The following is a 19,725-nucleotide window of genomic DNA, read 5'->3' as shown; positions in this document are numbered from 1 at the left end:
GCATCTGATTTTTCTCGAAAAAACTGGATAATCGTTCAAATTTCTTGATCGAAAAAATAAATATTTTAAACTTTCATTCTATTCGATCATTTAGATTGAATAAATAGGATAATTAAACGTTTTTATTGTACCATGTATGGCCACCACTAGTCATATAGTTTAGCCATTGTTCAGGAACAAGCACGGAGATCAGATGCTTGACTTAAGTTTGACTGCATTCGCCACATGCATGTTTCAGGTGTGTGATTCAGACACTACTAATGTATGAAAGATCAGCAGGGTTGCCAGGCAACTGGTATTGTTCAAAAGAAAATACATATAGCGGCCTCCATATACCTCCCAGGTCAGTTGTCCTTTAAGTTTAATATTACTTTTCTTACCAACTTGTAGTACATTTTAACCACTTGCTGACCGCACGCTTATACCGTGCGTCGGCAAAGTGGCAGCTGCAGGACCAGCGACGCAGTATTGCGTCGCCAGCTGCAGGCTGATTAATCAGGAAGCAGCCGCTCGTGCGAGCGGCTGCTTCCTGTCAATTCACGGCGGGGGGCTCCGTGAATAGCCTGCGGGCCGCTGATGGCGGCTCGCAGGCTAAATGTAAACACAAGCGGAAATAATCCGCTTTGTTTACATTGTACGGCGCTGCTGCGCAGCAGCGCCGTAAGGCAGATCGGCGATCCCCGGCCAATCAGCGGCCGGGGATCGCCGCCATGTGACAGGAGACAGCCTGTCACTGGCTGCACAGGACGGATAGCGTCCTGTGCAGCCCGGATCTCCAGGGGGGGCCAGGTAGGAGAGGGAGGGGGAGGATTTTGCCGCGGAGAGGGGCTTTGAGGTGCCCCCCCCCCCCCCGCAACACCCGGCAGGCAGGAGCGATCAGACCCCCCCCAGCACATCATCCCCCTAGTGGGGAAAAAAGGGGGGCGATCTGGTCGCTCTGCCTGCACGCTGATCTGTGCTGGGGGCTGCAGAGCCCACCCAGCACAGATCAGCTGAAACAGCGCTGGTCCTTAAGGGGGGGTAAAGGGTGGGTCCTCAAGTGGTTAACTTGCTAAGTGCTGAAAAGGTATTTTGTAAATAAGAAGAATAACCTTTGGGAAAAACCAGGAGAAAAGCTTACTGAATGAGAGCCAGAGTCTCAGACAAATACGTAAAGGTAAATAATGGATGAACACCATCAAATATCAAAGCACTACAGCTATGCAAGACAGTTATAATCTGTCAGCATGCGCTCCACCTTAGTTCTGGCAAAGACCTTTCATATAATGATATAAATACGTTTAGCGCACATCCTTCTTTTATACAAGTCCATTCAGATTCAAACTTCCATCAGTGTTCTCTTCCTTTATACCACCAATACATTCAATTTCCAGATCAAATGCAGAAGTCCACCACCAAAAGCACCCTACAGGAAACAGACTCACCGGATATCTCTGACCACTGCTAGACTGGTCAGATAAGCGCTTTTTCCAGGAAGCCTTGGAGCCTCAGGATCCTGGTGCCACTGATGGTGAATAATTCCCGGTGGTAGATCACATCCATACACCTTAGATGCCTTAGCAGTCCAATTCCCTGACCAGTCTAGCAGTGGTCAGATATATCCGGTGAGTCTGTTTCCTGTAGGGTGCTTTGGTGGAGGACATTTGATCTGGAAATTGAATATAATGGTGGTATAAAGGAAGAGGACACTCTGATGGAAGCTCAAATAATGGATTAAGTAGAATTAATTCAAAGGATATCTAGGAATGTCTGACTGCTTAAATACTTGACTTGCCTAATAATGATATATTTTTATTCTGGTGATGAACCAATATGCTGATTTTTAAGGCACATTCATTCTCCAATCAGGATGAGGGTTTGCAGACAGAGATATTGCTTTCTGGCTATTTACCTGTGTCCCAGTTCATGAGTAACTGTGAACGCTGTAGGGAGACCGGTGTCTTCATTGATGTTACAACTGCGGTGAGGCTGGCACATGCCAGATACGTGGGAAAGACCAAGGGTTTCACAAGGACGATTCATTGAGGCACAGATGTCTCTTCTGTAATAACAAGGAACCTAACTATAAATATGCTCTTGATGTATGCATATCACAGTTATAGAGGGGTTTCTGACTATACACATATTGAATTTACGAACATCTGAAATAACGTAGTCTGCCAGATCAGACATTTTGTTTAAAAAACACAACCCAAACAAACTCTGTATTTAGACAGAGGAAAATGTGATTATATTCGTATGCCTGTAACAGCAAATTTTATTAATGCTCTCAGTGGCATAGCAATGGGGGATGCAGATGTTGCCACCACCCAGGGGCGCCTGGACCAGAGGGGCGCATTAGGGGCTCTCCTTTATCCATCTTATTATCTTTTCATTGGTGTTATGCTGGTAATGAACACCTCCATATGTGCAATGAATTGTGGCAATCCTTAAAGAGAGACTGAAGCCTATTAAAATACTTATTTTTACCTGCAATTTATGTTAAGCAATGTTAGCAGTGTGGAAATGCCGCATTCCCGTGGCAGAACAAGGGCTTTATACCCCTCAAATCCCAGGGCAAAAATCGGGGAGCGCTTTCTGGTAGAGGCAGAGCCTTGCACTGTAGCTCTGCCTCTACTGGAGTCAATTTTCGCCGATAGCCCCCTCATCCCGCCCCTCTCAGTGAAAGAAGAATGAGAGGTGAGAGAGATTGACTCCAGTAGCGGCAGAGCTACAGCACAAAGCTCTGCCTCCCAGGGCCCTGTAAAGTCGTGGAATTTTGCCCCGGCATTTGCAGGGGCAAACCCAGGATTTTCAAAGGCGGGGGGAGGGGATTCCTGAAAGGTCTCCCTCGCTACACACAATACAGTATAATAATATGATAGGACATCATGCTGGGTACACACAATGCAATTTCCCGTCCAACTGACAGGATCTGACAATTGTTTCCGAAAAAAATTCCGACCTGCCCCTGATAAACAACGGGATCGATCAGGAGCAGTTTGTATACAGATAATAATGAGGACAGCCGACACTGGTTATGAAGGGGAAAGTGATGCATTCACACAGCAGGACACAGGGCTGTGCTCATACCTGACTCTGTTAAGTTCCCCAGAGCTGCTCCATGATCTATACACACTGCTGCTCCATGCACTGTACACACACTGCAGCTGCCTCCAAAGTCAATTGTAGCAGGGAAAGAAAGGGGGCGGAGCTGTGAGCTGCAGGATGCCTGCAGATATTCTGGTGTCTCAACTTGTACCTGTCCCCAGACACTGCACCGGCCCTGGTCTGAGGGGGGATTCTGGGCAGCTGTAATCCCCCCCCCCCCCCCCCCCCCCACGTTTGCCTATGATTTGGGGGGTATAAAGCCCTCGTTCTGCCGTGGGAAATAATGCGGCGTTTCCGCACTGCTAACATTGCTTAACATAAACAGCAGGTAAAAATAAGTATTTTAATAGGCTTCAGACTCTTTTTAACAAACTGTTTCCTACACCTCTCTGACACTGAAGTTGTCCTTGGTAGGTTTTGGTGCTCCATATGAATGGAGTGCTTGGGGTCCCATGAAAAACTTGCACAGGGGCCCCACTCTTAGTTACGCCACTGGATGCTCTGATATACAAGGTTTACTGGTCTTGTAACTTCTGCCTAGTCACCTGGTGAGAAGAACAGCCACGTCATGGTGTAGAGGATCCTCCTCACTCTTCATATTGATGCTCTTCTGCCACTTGCAGAAGCTGCGCAAAGAGTTGTCAGCATGATGAGTAATCTTCAGGTCCTCCTAAAATATTTGGAAATCCCACTAGATTAAAGACAGAAGCCTTAATTATCATCATCTGTTCATCTATTGTTATTTCTCTGCAAATGTATTCCACCCTTCCTTTTAGCCATGCAGGACTATTCCACTGTGGTCCTTAGTTCACCACATACATCCTTCAGCTTAGCTCTGTGCACATCATTTCCTTCCCATCCTCCAATTCACTCTCTGCTGTTCTACTACTCTAGCCTCTCTCATGTTTACCTCCCTTTATTCTCTTGTTCCATTGCCCCACTGGTGGATGCATGTCAATAGGCTGTCTCTCCATGTTACCTCCTCACTCTCTAGCAGGATCAGGCGTACAATAGCGATGTTTATCCTGTTCCCAATACTAGCATCGTGGAAGAGTCCAGCTACCTGCAAGAGAATATTAACAGCATCAACCACTGCAAGAAAAGCAACAACTATTTAGAAAAAATGAATGCGCATTAAACAGCAATAAATGTATAATAAATAGAATGTAATACATCATAACTAGCTGCCAATATTCCATATATCTAATTCAAAACTTGATCACCATTCTTACCAGTGGCGTAACTTAGGAGCTGTTTTACAATGGGGCCCCCCAAGCACTCTATACATAACAATTGATACGGCACACCAAAACCTGCCAATACCAACTACAGTGTCAGAGGTGCAAGAAGGGGATGGGGAACAGCTTGTTAATAATTAATACTATTCAAAGTATCTATAGAAGTGATTATTATGAGCACAGGACCAATAAAGAGCTAATACTGAAGTTCAGGGGGGGGGGGGCTCTACGGGGCCCCTCTGCCCCGATGCGGTCACTACCTCTGCCCCCCCTATTGCTACGCCCCTGATTCCTACCATCTCCAGATCTACTTTGATTACAGCCTAACTACACCAACTTTCTGCAAGGCCAATGTCATACTTTGTACGCTCTTTTGGCACCAGCTTTCCAAGGCCCAGGCCTTTGTGCAGAGGCTGAATAATGGAGATGCTGGACAGTATATATGATATATAATAATTGAGAGGCTGAACAGTATTAAGAGCACCAACTTTAACATAGGAGACTGGGGTTTGAAACCTGTCTGGAACCAGTACCTAACCAGTAAGGAACCCTTAGGCAAGACTCCCTAACATTCATGGGTGGCCTACTGAGTACTCTCTGAGTCACTGCAGCTCTTAAGCACTTGAGTCCAACAGGAGAATAGCATCATACAAACGTTACCATTTAATTTCAACAACTCAGTTTTTAGTTATTGGAAAGAGATGAAAGTTGTCTAAACTATGTCAAAAACACCTCATTTTGGATCTGATCCATAACAATAAGATTCTTTTCACGAATACCCCTTTTTTGACTAAGAACTGATAATACATATTACACGGGGCGTTAAGAGCTTCTAACCCTCTGCTAATCAGGCACGTAATTGACCTAAGGAAGTGTGATAAACCCAAACACTTTGTCTTTTCTGTGCTATAAATTTCCCTTTTTGAAAATACAAGCTTAGACCTTCATGGCTGGGAAAGAAATCCTTACCTGCTATTGTAACTTTTTATACACATTGGCCACCTCTCATCCAACCCCCCGCTCCCCCCGTTACATATTACACGAGCCACTCTGCAATTTGATGTTATTAAAAATAACCTTTCTATCTTCATTTCCAGCCATCCAGCCAGCTATGAATTTCTACAATTTCTAAAATTGCCAGGAAGATCAGTTTGCCTTTCTTTGCAACCATACAATAAGTACACTGTTTAGTGTACAGAACTTCCCAGAATTTGTTTCACCTTCCATGTGTGCTTGGCTGGTAACGGCAGGATGTATAATATTATCATCCTCAAGCATTATGTATATGGGGGTCTCATTTATTCAGGTTACAGTATGAATGTTACGACAAATTCAACAGGACATTGTTTTTTTTTAGTGTTATAGAAGATTAATGTGAATTCTTCAGTTCAGATGAAATCATGGAAATCTCCAGTACTGATCATTTGATTAAAGGAGTTTGGCAGTCCCACTTAGTACTTCCTGAAATGTGCTCTTTGCAATGCCTTGTGCCAATAAATGCATTGCAGGACAGGTAAGAGTCTCCAATAAAGTATTATAAATCACAGGGATGGTTTGGCAAATGCTGCTCTTTTTTTAAATTGCAGTAGCAGTAATTAGATCAACATTCTGTCACACAAAATGGAGCTTCACTGCAAGGATTTTGGAAATAATGTACACAAATCAAAGAATGAGAATGTTTCCAATAACAAAGGCAAATACAGTGTGCGGTGCACAGACATAAAACTGGCTTCAGGTGTTGTAACATGGGAGGTAATGGGAGTAATATGGCATATAAGTGCATCAAAGTATGAACAAGCTAGCACATCCATAACCGTTTTTATTGTTTCTTGCAATATAAAAAACATTTCAGAGCCACGTAGGGCCCCTTTATCAAGGCACACGTTGCTCAAGGCAACAATCTGTCTGCCGCTTCAGGGTTAATAGGAAATTTCCTGTAGGGAGTTAAGGCTCCTCTTAGCACTCACTAGTGTGATGTGCATCCAGCAAGCGGCTGCAGCTGCTCTTAAAGGACAACAATCTCGAAAATGTATAAAAATGAAATACACGTTTATTAGTTTCTAAATTTGTCCCAGAGTAAAATGTACTATTTGTGTAAGAGAAAACAGTACCTGGCATAAAATGCAGCCGGAGCACAACAACCGGAGTCGGGACACAAAGCGTGCACATCCAAATCCTTTAGAGTATTCAGTGTATGAAGAGACGAGAGCGCGGCACCACTTCTTTAAAATCCCTTTATTCCAGTTTGGAAGTAACAGGTAAAGAGCAGTGGGGGTATCAAGTGCCTGACAGCTGTTTCGCTGGTTAAACCAGCTTCCGCGAAACAGCTGTCAGGCACTTGATACCCCCATTGCTCTTGATACCTGCTACTTCCCAAATGGAATAAAGGTATTTTAACCACTTTGCATCCAGACCTTGTTTCCCACTTATGGACCAGAGCAGTTTTGACAGTTTAGCTATGTCCCTATTTAATCAGCAATAACTATATCCATACTTATGACACAGAAATGAAATATATATTGTTTTTTTCAAGACAAACTAGGCTTTCATTGTATGCCATTTTTTCCCTCGAACAATTTTGTTTTCTATGAATTTTAATGGGAAAACAAGGAAAAAAATAGAAAAAACATATTATTTCTTTTTACCGATTCCAATTTAAAGATAAAAAGTGCTACTGTATACATTTTTTTTAAAGTGCTACTGTAGATAAAAAAAACCACAAATTTTGTTTGGCTATTCTTACCGCTTATCACAAAACGTAGATTATGTTCCTGTCACAATTTATGGTGAAAATATTCGATTCTGAAATTATGCTACAGAGTGTATTTTTCACTATGAACTGAGAAAATAAAAGTATTTTTAATGGTAAAAATAAAATTCATTAGCTCAGGAAACATATATTCCCGTTCACCAATTAGTGCTGCATCAGATAGTGCCGGAAATGTGCACAGAAGCAAGCCCAAATCTGCACAGCACTGCTTCTGCTACAAGATGTATATCTATGTCCTCGTGGCTTAGATGAAATCACAGAGGACGAAGATATACTGTAGTCAGGGCCGGTGCTACCATAGATGCAAAGGAGGCAATTGCCCTAGGGCCCAAAAACCTGTAAGGGCCCCCAGTGTGGCTACAAGAGGAAAAATTTTTTTTCAAAAAGACCCTCGATTTTAAAGTTTCAAAGGAAAAAAAATACACATTTAAAAATCCGCTGACTTTAACGGTTAATAGCAAATCCACCTTAAATGCTAGAAGCCCTAAATTTGCAGGATATGTTAAGGAGATAATTGGGAATAAGAGGTACATTTTTTTTTTCAAAATTATAGTTTTTGAGAAAATCGATTTTAAAGTATACTTAAATGCGGTAAATGTCACTTTTAGTAGCAAACCTAACGGTAGTATAATATTACATGTATCAAAAGAAAGAGCAATTAATTTCCTGACAGGGTTTCCAGGGGGTCCATACGCAGTACGCATGGATCTCCTGGAAACCCCTCCGCAGCTGCAGCGCTTTGGCCAGGGATCGCTATACAGCCGCAATATGTATTTGTTTTATGTTTAGAGTGTGGGAAATTAAAAAAAATGATGTGGGGTCCCCCTCCTGAAACTTTTTAACCCCTTGTCCCCCATGCAGGCTGGAATAGCCAGAATTTGGAGCTCCGACCGATTGGGGCTTCACACCCTGACTATACCAGCTGCAAAAAAAGGTACTTTAATGCCGATTTTTGTTCCAGGGTATCTGTTGGGGGGCCCCCAGGTTTATTTTGCCCTGGGGCCCCATTGTTGCTAAAACCGGCCCTGACTGTAGTGGTGGATAAAGTGGTTAAAGAAGTGGTGCCCCACTCTCTTCTCTTCATACACTGTAAAATGTACTATGATTTATTTTTCCCATGTTACTGTTACTAACAGAAGGCAGCAGAAATGTGAAAGATTTCTGCTGCCTTAATGGGGATTCTCAGGAATTCTTTTATTTTCAAAAGCACTCCATGTATGGCAGTGGCACACTACTACTACAACCAGAACAGTTTGCACCGGAGGACATTGGCTTTCCAGCACCACTGTAAAGATCCTTTTCAAAATAATAAAGAAAATACTGGGAATCCCCCATGAAGATACGGACTAGTGCAAAACCTGTGAGATCTGTTAGATTTGTACTAGCTGTAAGTGACAGCAACGTAGGAAAAAAATAAATTTATAGTACATTTTACTCTGGGACAAATAAACAACTAATGCACATGTATTCTAAATTTTACAAATTTTTGGAATAGTTGTCCTTTAAGCAAACAGTAGGATAAGTATAGTCTATACATTTTATGACATATTTGAGATGTATGATCTTCACTCCAGCTTATCCAGATAATGGTATGCTCACCATATTCATAACAGTCAGTACATAGTTCTCCACATTGTTACTTCCGTGATATTCCACCATCTTGGGATCAGCAACAACCAGAGTCTCCACCCACTTTTCTTTGCTAATGGAACGGCGAGATTTAGGACGGTCTGTGTGCTGTCTCTGTAACTGTTCCCAGCGCTCTCTCCTTCTCTCCCATTTATGCTCTGAATCAGGCTTGTCTATTGAAGAAGAGACAGGAAATGTCACCATGGTAGTGCAAGGTCCTATTTTATATTAGGACTAACTGGAGAAAGGTAGGCCGGCACTCAGAATTGGTTGTGATGACAGTGTTGACAGCTGCATAGATGGGCAAACTCCAGCAAAAACTACGTGCTCAAGACGGAAGTAGAAACATTGCATCAAATACATGGGAGGAAACAGTGGTGATGTCTGGCACTGTAGTTTAATTTGAAAGCAGCAAGTGTACAGCAGTGGAAAAAAAAAAAACCGTCCATGAAAAACATGTACAAGGTGTGGTACAGAATGTGGTACTTATCGTGCTTGTTGCTGGGTGTGGGAGGCACTGTGGGCGCCAGTGGGTGCACGGCCTTACGACCGTTTCGCTTGGGGTGAGCCTTTCTTCCTCGGAGGCCTAACGTGCACGTGCACGTTAGGCCTCCGAGGAAGAAAGGCTCACCCCAAGCGAAACGGTCGTAAGGCCGTGCACCCACTGGCGCCCACAGTGCCTCCCACACCCAGCAACAAGCACGATAAGTACCACATTCTGTACCACACCTTGTACATGTTTTTCATGGACGGTTTTTTTTTTTCCACTGCTGTACACTTGCTGCTTTCAAATTAAACTACAGTGCCAGACATCACCACTGTTTCCTCCTATTTTATACTAGTCCAATACATCAGTTTAGGTCTCCTGCCGAGTGTAATATGTCTAATGGTGCCCATATATGGTACAATAAAAACATTTGATTTTCCCATTTATTCAACCAAAACGATCGAACGAAAGTCGAAAATAATCTTTTTTTTTTATCAAGAAAAACAAAAGATTATCTCGTTTTAACAACAAAAATCCGATCCGACAAGTGGGAAAAATCTTCATATTCGATAATTTTTTTCCAGATTTTCTGACAAATCGAACGTTTGTGTATGATACCTTGAAAACAACAATAACAAAAAGAATATTATCTAGCTCTAGATCAAATTAACAATCAATGATGTCTAGCAGACTGATGCTGATTGTTTACATAGGTTTTGCTGTAAACCACTTACTATTCCATTACATGTCCGTAGACACATCCAACCACCACTGCTCAACTTTCACTCAATTCAATAATGGCCTTAATCTGCAAAATGGGGACTTTTGTAACAATGTACTGAATATATTATTGTTACACATAGATTATAATGTTCCATTCAATTATATGGAGAACACCATTTTTCCAAGTCTGGATATATATGGGCAGACCAGCAGGACAGCCTTTGGGTAGTGGAGATCCGCTGGGAGCTGCAAGAAGTGTAGAAGACCTTGCCCGGGGGTCCAGTAAGTAACTTCTTCTGTGCAAAGCTCTGCAAACCACCAGTGCCGCCCCATCATCCCCCTAGGCATGCTAGTTAGATGACACTGGCGGATGCCTGAGTTCCATTTAACCGGCATGCTACTGTAATTTGATGGGATTTTTGAATTGGAAGTGAATATTGGCTTTTGTGTAGAGAGCCTTACACTTTGTACACACGCTAGAATGTACTCAGCCGAGGCAGAATCCACTTTTTAAGCAAAGGCAACAACTGAGTGCATTGTTGCCCTCCTTCCTCACCACCCTCCAAAAGCTGCTCCATTGTGTGTTGCGTGGTTATTCCCTATCCCCTCCTCATAGCAACAGAATGTATTGCTCAGTTGTATCTAAGGGGACGTCTGTAGATGCTCCTGCACAGAACTTTTGCCCTGGGGATCAGGTTCCGAAGCTTACAGGCTGACCAGTATTGAAAGGGTGAACATAGCTTATTTAGTCTACTTGCTCTAAACTCATGAAACATGAAATCTGTCTTATTAATCGCCCTGCGTATTAATGAAATTTGCATTGGATGTACACTGCAAACAGACACCCCACATGCTGTTCACATAATTACTTCTCTGTTCATTATCTGTAAGTAACATTAAACTGGATGCCACATCCTACATGAAGTTATTCCACAGAGAGAGCCCTAGTTTAAAAATATACGACAGCTACTGAGTGTACTTCCATAAAAAAAGCTTGTTGTACGAGAAAGCAATGCATCTGGTTATATTTCGCACCATATACTTATGGAATTGTGGCTGAAAATAAAATGTCAGTAGGTACTGATAACTTAAATAGAAACCGTAACCAAGAATTGAACTTCATCACAATCAGTAGCTGATTCCCCCTTTCCCGTGAGAAATCTTTTCCTTTTTACAATTGGATCATCAGGGGGCTCTGTATGGCTGATACTGTGGTGAAACCCCTACCAGTGTGATGTCAGGACCAAGGTTGCTGTGTTGTTGCATTGTGGGAAATAACAGCTGTGTGCAGCTGTTTCCAACGGCTAAAAAAGCAAGCAGCTTCTTCTTCCAGTGACATCACCTGCCAGCAGTAAAAATGTCGCCATGTGGTAAATGTCAGAATGTGAATCAGGGAGAGGAAAGATTTTACAATGGGCAAACACTAACTTTTTTTTTAATACGTTACTTCCACTGGAGTTCCTCTTTAACTAAAGCACATCAGAAAGACTAAACATTTATAGTTTACACTTGCATTAGATTAACATATTTTTAAAGGGGCACTATAGCGAACATTTTTAAAATTGAAAATATGAGCAAACATAAGCAAATAAGAAGTAAGTTTTTTTCCAGAGTAAAATGATCCATAAATTAGTTTTCTCTTATCTTGCTGTCACTTACAGTAGGCAGTAGAAATCTGATAGAAGTGACCGGGTTTGGACTAGTTCATCTCTTAATGGGGTGATTCTCAGGGGTTTATTTATTTTCAAAACTACTTAGTGAATGGCAGTTGCTCTGTCCAGCTGCAAAAAAACTGTGCAACGACCCAGGAAGCTGGCCAGCATCATTGTTTAAATCCTTTTTAGGGAAGATCTTTATAAAGAATAAAAGCCTTGCTGAGAATTCCCTATGAAGAGATGGACTAGTCCAAAACCTGTCGCTTCTGTCAGATTTCTACTACCTACTGCAAGTGACAGCATTATAGGAGAAAAGTTATTTATAGTTCATTTTACTCTGGAAAAAAACTTACTTCTTGTTTGTTTATGTTTGCACATATTTTAAATTTTACAATTTTTCGCCATAGTGCCCCTTTAATTAGTTAATATTGATTTATTTATTACACTGTTATGGAGTGGTTAATTTAAAAAAGAAAACATTTCTTGGTCTTTCCATCCAAAACATTTATTTCAGATATACAGTGGGTTGCAAAAGTATTCGGCCCCCTTGAAGTTTTCCACATTTTGTCACATTACTGCCACAAACATGCATCAATTTTATTGGAATTCCATGTGAAAGACCAATACAAAGTGGTGTACACAGGAGAAGTGGAACGAAAACCGTACATGATTCCAAACATTTTTTTACAAATAAATAACTGCAAAGTGGGGTGTGCGTAATTATTCGGCCCCCTGAGCCAATACTTTGTAGAACCACCTTTTGCTGCAATTACAGCTGCCAGTCTTTTAGGGTATGTCTCTACCAGCTTTGCACATATAGAGACTGAAATCCTTGGCCATTCTTCTTTGCAAAACAGCTCCAGCTCAATCAGATTAGATGGACAGCGTTTGTGAACAGCAGTTTTCAGATCTTGCCACAGATTCTCGATTGGATTTAGGTCTGGACTATGACTGGGCCATTCTAACACATGGATATGTTTTGTTTTAAACCATTCCATTGTTGCTCTGGCTTTATGTTTAGGGTCATTGTCCTGCTGGAAGGTGAACCTCCACCCCAGTCTCAAGTCTTTTGCATTCTCCAAGAGGTTTTCTTCCAAGTTTGCCCTGTATTTGGCTCCATCCATCTTCCCATCAACTCTGACCAGCTTCCCTGTCCCTGCTGAAGAGATGCACCCCCTGAGCATGATGCTACCACCACCATATTTGACAGTGGGGATGGTGCGTTCAGAGTGATGTGCAGTGTTAGTTTTCCACCACACATAGCGTTTTGCATTTTGGCCAAAAAGTTCCATTTTGGTCTCATCTGACCAGAGCACCTTCTTCCACATGGTTGTGGCAAACTGCAAACGGGACTTCTTATGCTTTCTGTTAACAATGCCTTTCTTCTTGCCACTCTTCCATAAAGGCCAACTTTGTACACTGCATGACTAATAGTTGTCCTATGGACAGAGTCTCCCACCTGAGCTGTAGATCTCTGCAGCTCGTCCAGAGTCACCATGGGCCTCTTGACTGTATTTCTGATCAGCGCTCTCCTTGTTCGGCCTGTGAGTTTAGGTGGATGGCCTTGTCTTGGTAGGTTTACAGTTGTGCCATACTCCTTCCATTTCTGAATGATCGCTTGAACAGTGCTCCGTGGGATGTTCAAGGCTTTGGAAATCTTTGTGTAGCCTAAGCCTGCTTTAAATTTCTCAATAACTTGATCCCTGACCTGTCTCGTGTGTTCTTTGGACTTCACGGTGTTGTTGCTCCCAAGATTCTCTTAGACAACCTCTGAGGCCGTCACAGAGCAGCTGTATTTGTACTGACATTAGATTACACACAGGTGCACTCTATTTAGTCATTAGCACTCATCAGGCAATGTCTATAGGCAACTGACTGCACTCAGATCAAAGGGGGCTGAATAATTATGCACACCCCACTTTGCAGTTATTTATTTGTAAAAAATGTTTGGAATCATGTATGATTTTCGTTCCACTTCTCATGTGTACACCAATTTGTGTTGGTCTTTCATGTGGAATTCCAATAAAATTGATTCATGTTTGTGGCAGTACTATGACAAAATGTGTAAAACTTCAAGGGGGCCGAATACTTTTGCAACCCACTGTAAGTGGAACCTACTCCGAATTATTACGTCTATCTCATAACTCCAACCAGGGTTGTAAGTAGACAGGAGCAGCTCCTGTGACAGCTTCACTGCCTCTGATGAAGTGGTCCATCCTTCACATCGGGTGTTTTTGTGGCTACACTTGTTAGTGGTGTGAACATTATGATGTCTACACTTGTTTTCTGACCCTTACAAGATGGGCCCCCAGGCTGTGAGGGTCTCCAGGGGTAGGCAAGAGAAAGGGTGTGAATGGGGGGCCACATCAAAGTTTTGCTGGGGGGCCCCATGATTTGTAGTTATGACCCTGACTCCAACAGCCAGGTGTCCAGATGAAAGAAGCTGGTTGTTTTCAGCGCTCAGGTCCACCAGCTTTGGACTCCATGGGCCAATTGTTGGGCTAAATGGGCTGAAACTCTAAAAACTGCCAGTTATGGAGTTGGGCATCTGAAATAAGCTACAGGCGTCCCTTAGCATTAGGTAGCCAGAGGTACCCTCAGTATTAACTAGCTAGTGGTACCCCCAACCGAAGGGAGATTTCATCGGTCAGTGGAATGCAGAGAGCTCGGTGAGTTACGCTCTGCTCGGACTCTGCATAGGGAGAGAGGGAGGTCGCTTGGGGAGGGGAGTGGGCCGTCTTTCCTTCATCAGGCGCCTATGGGCACAAACCTACAGTGCGTTATGGTAAATCCGGCCCTGGCTGTGTTTAATGTTTCTTTGATGAAATTTGACTATAATCTCACTTTAACTTCTTCAGGACCGCGTCACGCCGATCGGCGTAAGGTCCTGTGGGCATGTTTTGCAGGAGATCGCACATCTCCGCTTCAATGATGGAGCTTTGCTCCGTCATCAGCCTCCCAGTGGCGATCGCTGCTAGGAGACTGTTAGATGGCGAAACCAACGTCTATTTACTGTGTACAGCGCTGCGATCCACGGCTGTCCCCCTGGGCGGCAAGACAGCAATCCGCTATCATAGGCTGAAGCTGGCTGTGGGAGGGAAGGAGAGGGGATTAGAAAAATATGGTGGGCAGAAAAGGGGGGGGATCACTTGTGTGCTGAGTTGTACAGCCCTGCAGTGAGGCCTTAAAGCTGCAGTGGCCAAATTTGTGAAAAATGGCCTGGTCTTTAGGGGGGTTTAAGCCCGTGGTCCTTAAGTGGTTAAAGTGAATTGAGTTTGGATTTAGAACCATCTTATATGGAGTAATGAAACTACCCATCCCATTCACTACTCCCTGCAGACAATATGTCCCTGAGCGTGGCGCTGTGCATATGACTCTATTGGCGCAATTTGCTGCAGGGTCATATGAGTGAGGTTTTTTTGCACTGTGGTGTGATGTGGCAGGAGCATCAAACCGCAACACAAAAAACAAGTGTAAAACCGGCCTTAAAGAAAACACTGAATCATTCACATCATACCATGTGCTTCATAAGGCCTCACAATCTATGGACATGTGCTTTTCACTGACAGTGATCTGTAATAATGTCAATTTTCATATATGTTCTTCTTTCTCAGGCTTGTTGGAAATGGGTTGCTTTACATTGCCATAAATAAGTCCCAAATACAAACCCAAGACTGTTGCAATGAGGTGTACAAGACTGCTGGTGCATGCACGGTAAACATACAGCTGTGTGTTTACTGTGCATGCACTAGCAGTTTGTTAATTTGCTAATGCTTGAGTTTCCATGCCACCTGCCCCCCCAACACTGATGAGGAATGACCTCCCAAACATTACCCCTCACACCGCAGCTCCTGTACCCTGGCTGCTGCCCTTCAGCTGTGTGCCGCTTGTAGATCCGATGGGGCATTGCTTCTCCTACAGCTGGCACTGTAGTTGTCACTGGTTCTATAATGAAATCTTCATGGTCCAGCTGGAAGACACCTCTCTTTCAAAGAACAAGGAAACATAAAACAGGAGGATTAATGTCAGCAAAGATATTTTACTGGTCACTGGGTCAATGAGAGGGTTATATTACAATCAATGTAGCCTGGCCTGCAGGGCAGAGATTAAGCTCTGCCTCTGATTACCTTAGAGCAGATGTCTGAGCTTTGTGAAACCCAGGAACACCTGGCATCTCCACCAGCCCTCTCACAACAAAGTGTGACCCTGCACACCTGGAATTACACATCCTTCAGATATGTCAGGCTGCACACCTGGGAAACCCCTATGAGACACTCCAAATCCCAGCCACTCACAGCCCCAGCTAAGAATTCACTCTAATTAGCTGTATGTTTTCCTTTTATGTATGCCTGAAGTCTTCCTGAGTTTACTGACCTGGCAATCTAAAAAAATACAGAACTGTGTCACTGTCAGTGTCACTCGGGGGTGACTGCAGAAGCTCTATTCACTGTTGCAGTAGCACACCCTCGGCAAATGTCTGCAATGTGCAGACTAAAGTACAATAAAGCAAACTGTTCTCATGGGGTTCGTTTGGGCAGAGGGGGATTTTTTTTCTGATTGTTTTTCCATCTGTGGGACAGTGAAACTTCTCAAGAGTTGTCCATTACAGGTATGGCCACATGCAAAGAACTGGTAATACAGTGTGGTAAGCGAATATCTGAGTATTTAAAGCGGACCCAAACCAAACATTTTTTTAATTCAAAATATTTAGTTGCACCAGTCTGACACATACAATGATAAATAAACACTCCTTCAGGCCTATGAGCATTTCAGTGCATGCTTTTCACCCTTCTCTTTTCATTACTAGGGTTATACAGGTGGCAGCCATTAGCAATTCCTCCTTTGCCGGACACCTCCTACTCCACCAGTTTGCCGGATTCTGTCCCGGCAATTTGAAAGGAAGGGAGGGGTTCCTCCAATAAATGTAAAATATTTTATATTTGTCATCATGCAGCTGAAAAAAAGGCTACTATTTATTATTATAATTTAGAAAATAGATTTTATTTCTGAAATCTTGTATTTTTAATTTGGGTCCACCTTAAATAGCTGTCTAGAGTTTTCAGCGTAAGTGTCATGTGAGGAACAAGATAATTAGCACCCTCCTCCTGTGTTGTTCACCAGACCAATGTGCAAATACTGGAGATCTAAAACGACTTTTCTTGCCCAATAATTGGTGTATGTATATGTCCATGTACTCCTGGAATATAGCTAAATAAACAACTGAAATCCTTTTCAATTAACTTTCTACGCTGCCAAAAGATTTCTATTTCTTTCCAGCTACAGCTATTTATTCTTTCTCTGCTACAGTCAAAGCCAAAATACAGGAAAGTAAGAAAATGCAACTTTCTGTACCTTAACAGGTCCCTAAAACATTGCAATGCATTTCAACTGCAATAAGCCAGCCACATACCTACACTGATTGAGTAGAAATGTAATCACATGATCACAGGCCTACTGTTTTTAATTTAAATGATACCATCTTGCAGTAGGGGCTATGGCAGTGCATATAACACCATTTCAATAAATCTTGAATGAATTGTTTAATTTGTTATGGACAATTTATAGACTAAACTCTTCTAGGATCTCAGATTTCAATAACTGCAGCCTGATACACACAGGCAATATTGATTGGCCAATCACTGGCCAACTTTACCCCCTCCACGTAGTATGAGAGCTTCCCTACACAATGTGTTTGTAGTATTCACAATCTGTAGGTGGTGAAATTGGCCAATGACTTGTTTAAAGTCCGGTACATATTTTCAATTATGATTGGCCATTTATTGACCAATTTAACCACTTCCATGTAGTATGACGGTTTGTCTACACTCTACACAATCTGCTCAGTATTCAACATCTGTTGACCCTCATGCTACATGGAGGTGCTAAAATTGGTCAGCGATTGGCCAGTCAAAATTGAAAGTGTGTACCAGGCTTTGAGAATGGGGAAAGGTTAGAATTACTGCAAGGTTTTTTTTATTTTTTGTCTGCTTCTTTTGCACAAACTCGCCTCACTTATTTTCTATTTGACATACAGAATATAAGACAATCTCTACAAGGGCATAGACAGCATATAAACCATTACATATATTCTAATCCTCCCCCGCTCTACTGAAAATGTCTTTTTATTGCTATGTGGACAGAAATTTTTTTGATGAAGACAGAAACACAACCCAGTCAGAAGTTCAAACTTGTGTCACTCTAGAAAAACTAAAAAAAGAAGTTTTGCACTTACTTATGTGAACAATGTTTTAGTGATCGTGATTGTTAAGAGGACTACTTCTTATCTTACCAGTCCACTGCAGATACTGATAGCTGCATTGCCGACATACTGATGGTGGGTCTGCACTGCTCCCAGCATGTGACATGAGCTGGAAGGTCGGGTGATAATCCTGGTCTCTCTCAGGCCTCCACTGCGCCATTCGGTCACATAGCCAGGGGCCAGCAGCTGGTGGTTCTGACTGAGATTGAAGGTCAACTCCACTCCCTGGTATCTGATCCCATAATATGTAGAGGGTACCGAGCTGGAAGAAACTGCTCTCTTCTGCAGGCTGCGCAGGCTTAGGTCAAAGGTCAAGAAGGAGCCCTGTTCATCCACGCGGACAGGGTGAACAATGTCAGAATCACGAGAGAAACTAAGGGGGAGATCTGCAATGAGAAAATAAACCTGAGAATGAAAAGGCAGATATTCACATCCAGTATCTTATTGCACATTACACTGGTCTGGCCATGCTGTGAATACTAATATAGATTGTTCTTGGAAACTTGAAAGAAAAATACAATGAAGCAGTTCACTTCAGTCCTGCATCATCTAGGACCGCATGAGGCTTATATCAACACCCTCCATATCAGTGGGTAAATATTGATATTTAAAGCACATCTGTTCTGAGAGGGATATGGATGCTGACATATTAATTTTCTTTTAAACAATTCAGATTGCCTAGCTGTCCTACTAAGACTCTGTCTCTAAAGGTTCATACACATCATGGGCGTCCGCACATATGGCAAAACCGGGCATCTGCCCGAGCCTGGCCGCCCGCTGCCCCCCCCCTGGCCGCGTGCCCATGCAGCCAGCAGGAGGGGAACAGCGCAGAGATGAGAGAGAGCTATGGGCACAGTGGGGAAGGGCGGACGTCTCCCCCCCCCCCCCCTTCCCTCACCTTAGGGGGCTCTCTCTCCCTCGCTGTCCCCTCCGGAATGAAGTGTGCAGCGGCTGGCAGCGGGCGGGACTTACCTCCTCTCGCTCCTGCGCCGGAAGTTCTGGTGCCGCACTCTGGTCTGGATCAGACCAGAGTAGCAGCTAATCCATCCGGCGCGTGCGACGTGAGGAGGTAAGTTCCGCCCGCTGCCAGCCGCTGCACACTTCATTCCGGACTCCGGAGGGGAGAGCGAGAGAGGAAGGGAGAGCCCCCTAAAGTGAGTGCCCATAGCTCTCCCTCTTCTCTGCGCTGCTCCCCTCCTGCTGGGGCACACATGGCGACCTTTTCTGGGGACATATACCCCTGCCTACATATACTGGGACATATCCCCCTGGCTACATCTACTGGGACATATACCCCTGCCTACATATACTGGGACATATACCCCCTGCCTACATATACTGGGATATATACACCCTGCCTACATATACTGGGACATATACCCCCTGCCTACATATACTGGGACATATACCCCCTGCCTACATATACTGGGACATATACCCCCCCTGCCTACATATACTGGGACATATACCCCCCTGCCTACATATACTGGGACATATACCCCCTGCCTACATATACTGGGACATATACCCCTTGCTACATATACTGGGACATATACCCCCTGGCTACATATACTGGGACATATACCCCCTGCCTACATATACTGGGACATATACCCCCTGCCTACATATACTGGGACATATACCCCCTGCCTACATATACTGGGACATATACCCCCTGCCTACATATACTGGGACATATACTCCCTGCCTACATATACTGGGACATATACCCCCTGCCTACATATACTGGGACATATACCCCCTGCCTACATATACTGGGACATATACCCCCTGCCTACATATACTGGGACATATACCCCCTGCCTACATATACTGGGACATATACCCCCTGGCTACATATACTGGGACATATC

At 43.4% G+C, this 19,725-nt stretch overlaps 1 protein-coding gene across 1 annotated transcript in view; it reads right to left on the bottom strand.

Annotated features, from left to right (window-relative positions):
- The window catches only part of ADAMTS7 (ADAM metallopeptidase with thrombospondin type 1 motif 7), a 160,947-nt gene that overhangs the window by 112,552 nt on the left and 28,670 nt on the right, over window positions 1–19,725 (bottom strand). Inside the window, exons 2-7 of the mRNA XM_068275075.1 lie at window positions 17,882–18,237; window positions 15,427–15,577; window positions 8,698–8,900; window positions 4,070–4,153; window positions 3,636–3,760; window positions 1,892–2,041 (exon numbers count right to left, since the gene is read on the bottom strand). Of these exons, the coding sequence (XP_068131176.1) occupies window positions 1,892–2,041; window positions 3,636–3,760; window positions 4,070–4,153; window positions 8,698–8,900; window positions 15,427–15,577; window positions 17,882–18,237 (1,069 nt within the window). The remainder of the gene's footprint in view (window positions 1–1,891; window positions 2,042–3,635; window positions 3,761–4,069; window positions 4,154–8,697; window positions 8,901–15,426; window positions 15,578–17,881; window positions 18,238–19,725) is intronic.

The sequence above is a fragment of the Hyperolius riggenbachi genome, chromosome 3 (genome assembly GCF_040937935.1).
Source record: "Hyperolius riggenbachi isolate aHypRig1 chromosome 3, aHypRig1.pri, whole genome shotgun sequence".
Taxonomy (NCBI): Eukaryota; Metazoa; Chordata; class Amphibia; order Anura; family Hyperoliidae; genus Hyperolius; species Hyperolius riggenbachi.
The sequence above is the reverse complement of the archived record's forward strand: the minus strand, read 5'-3'. Positions and strand labels throughout refer to the sequence as shown.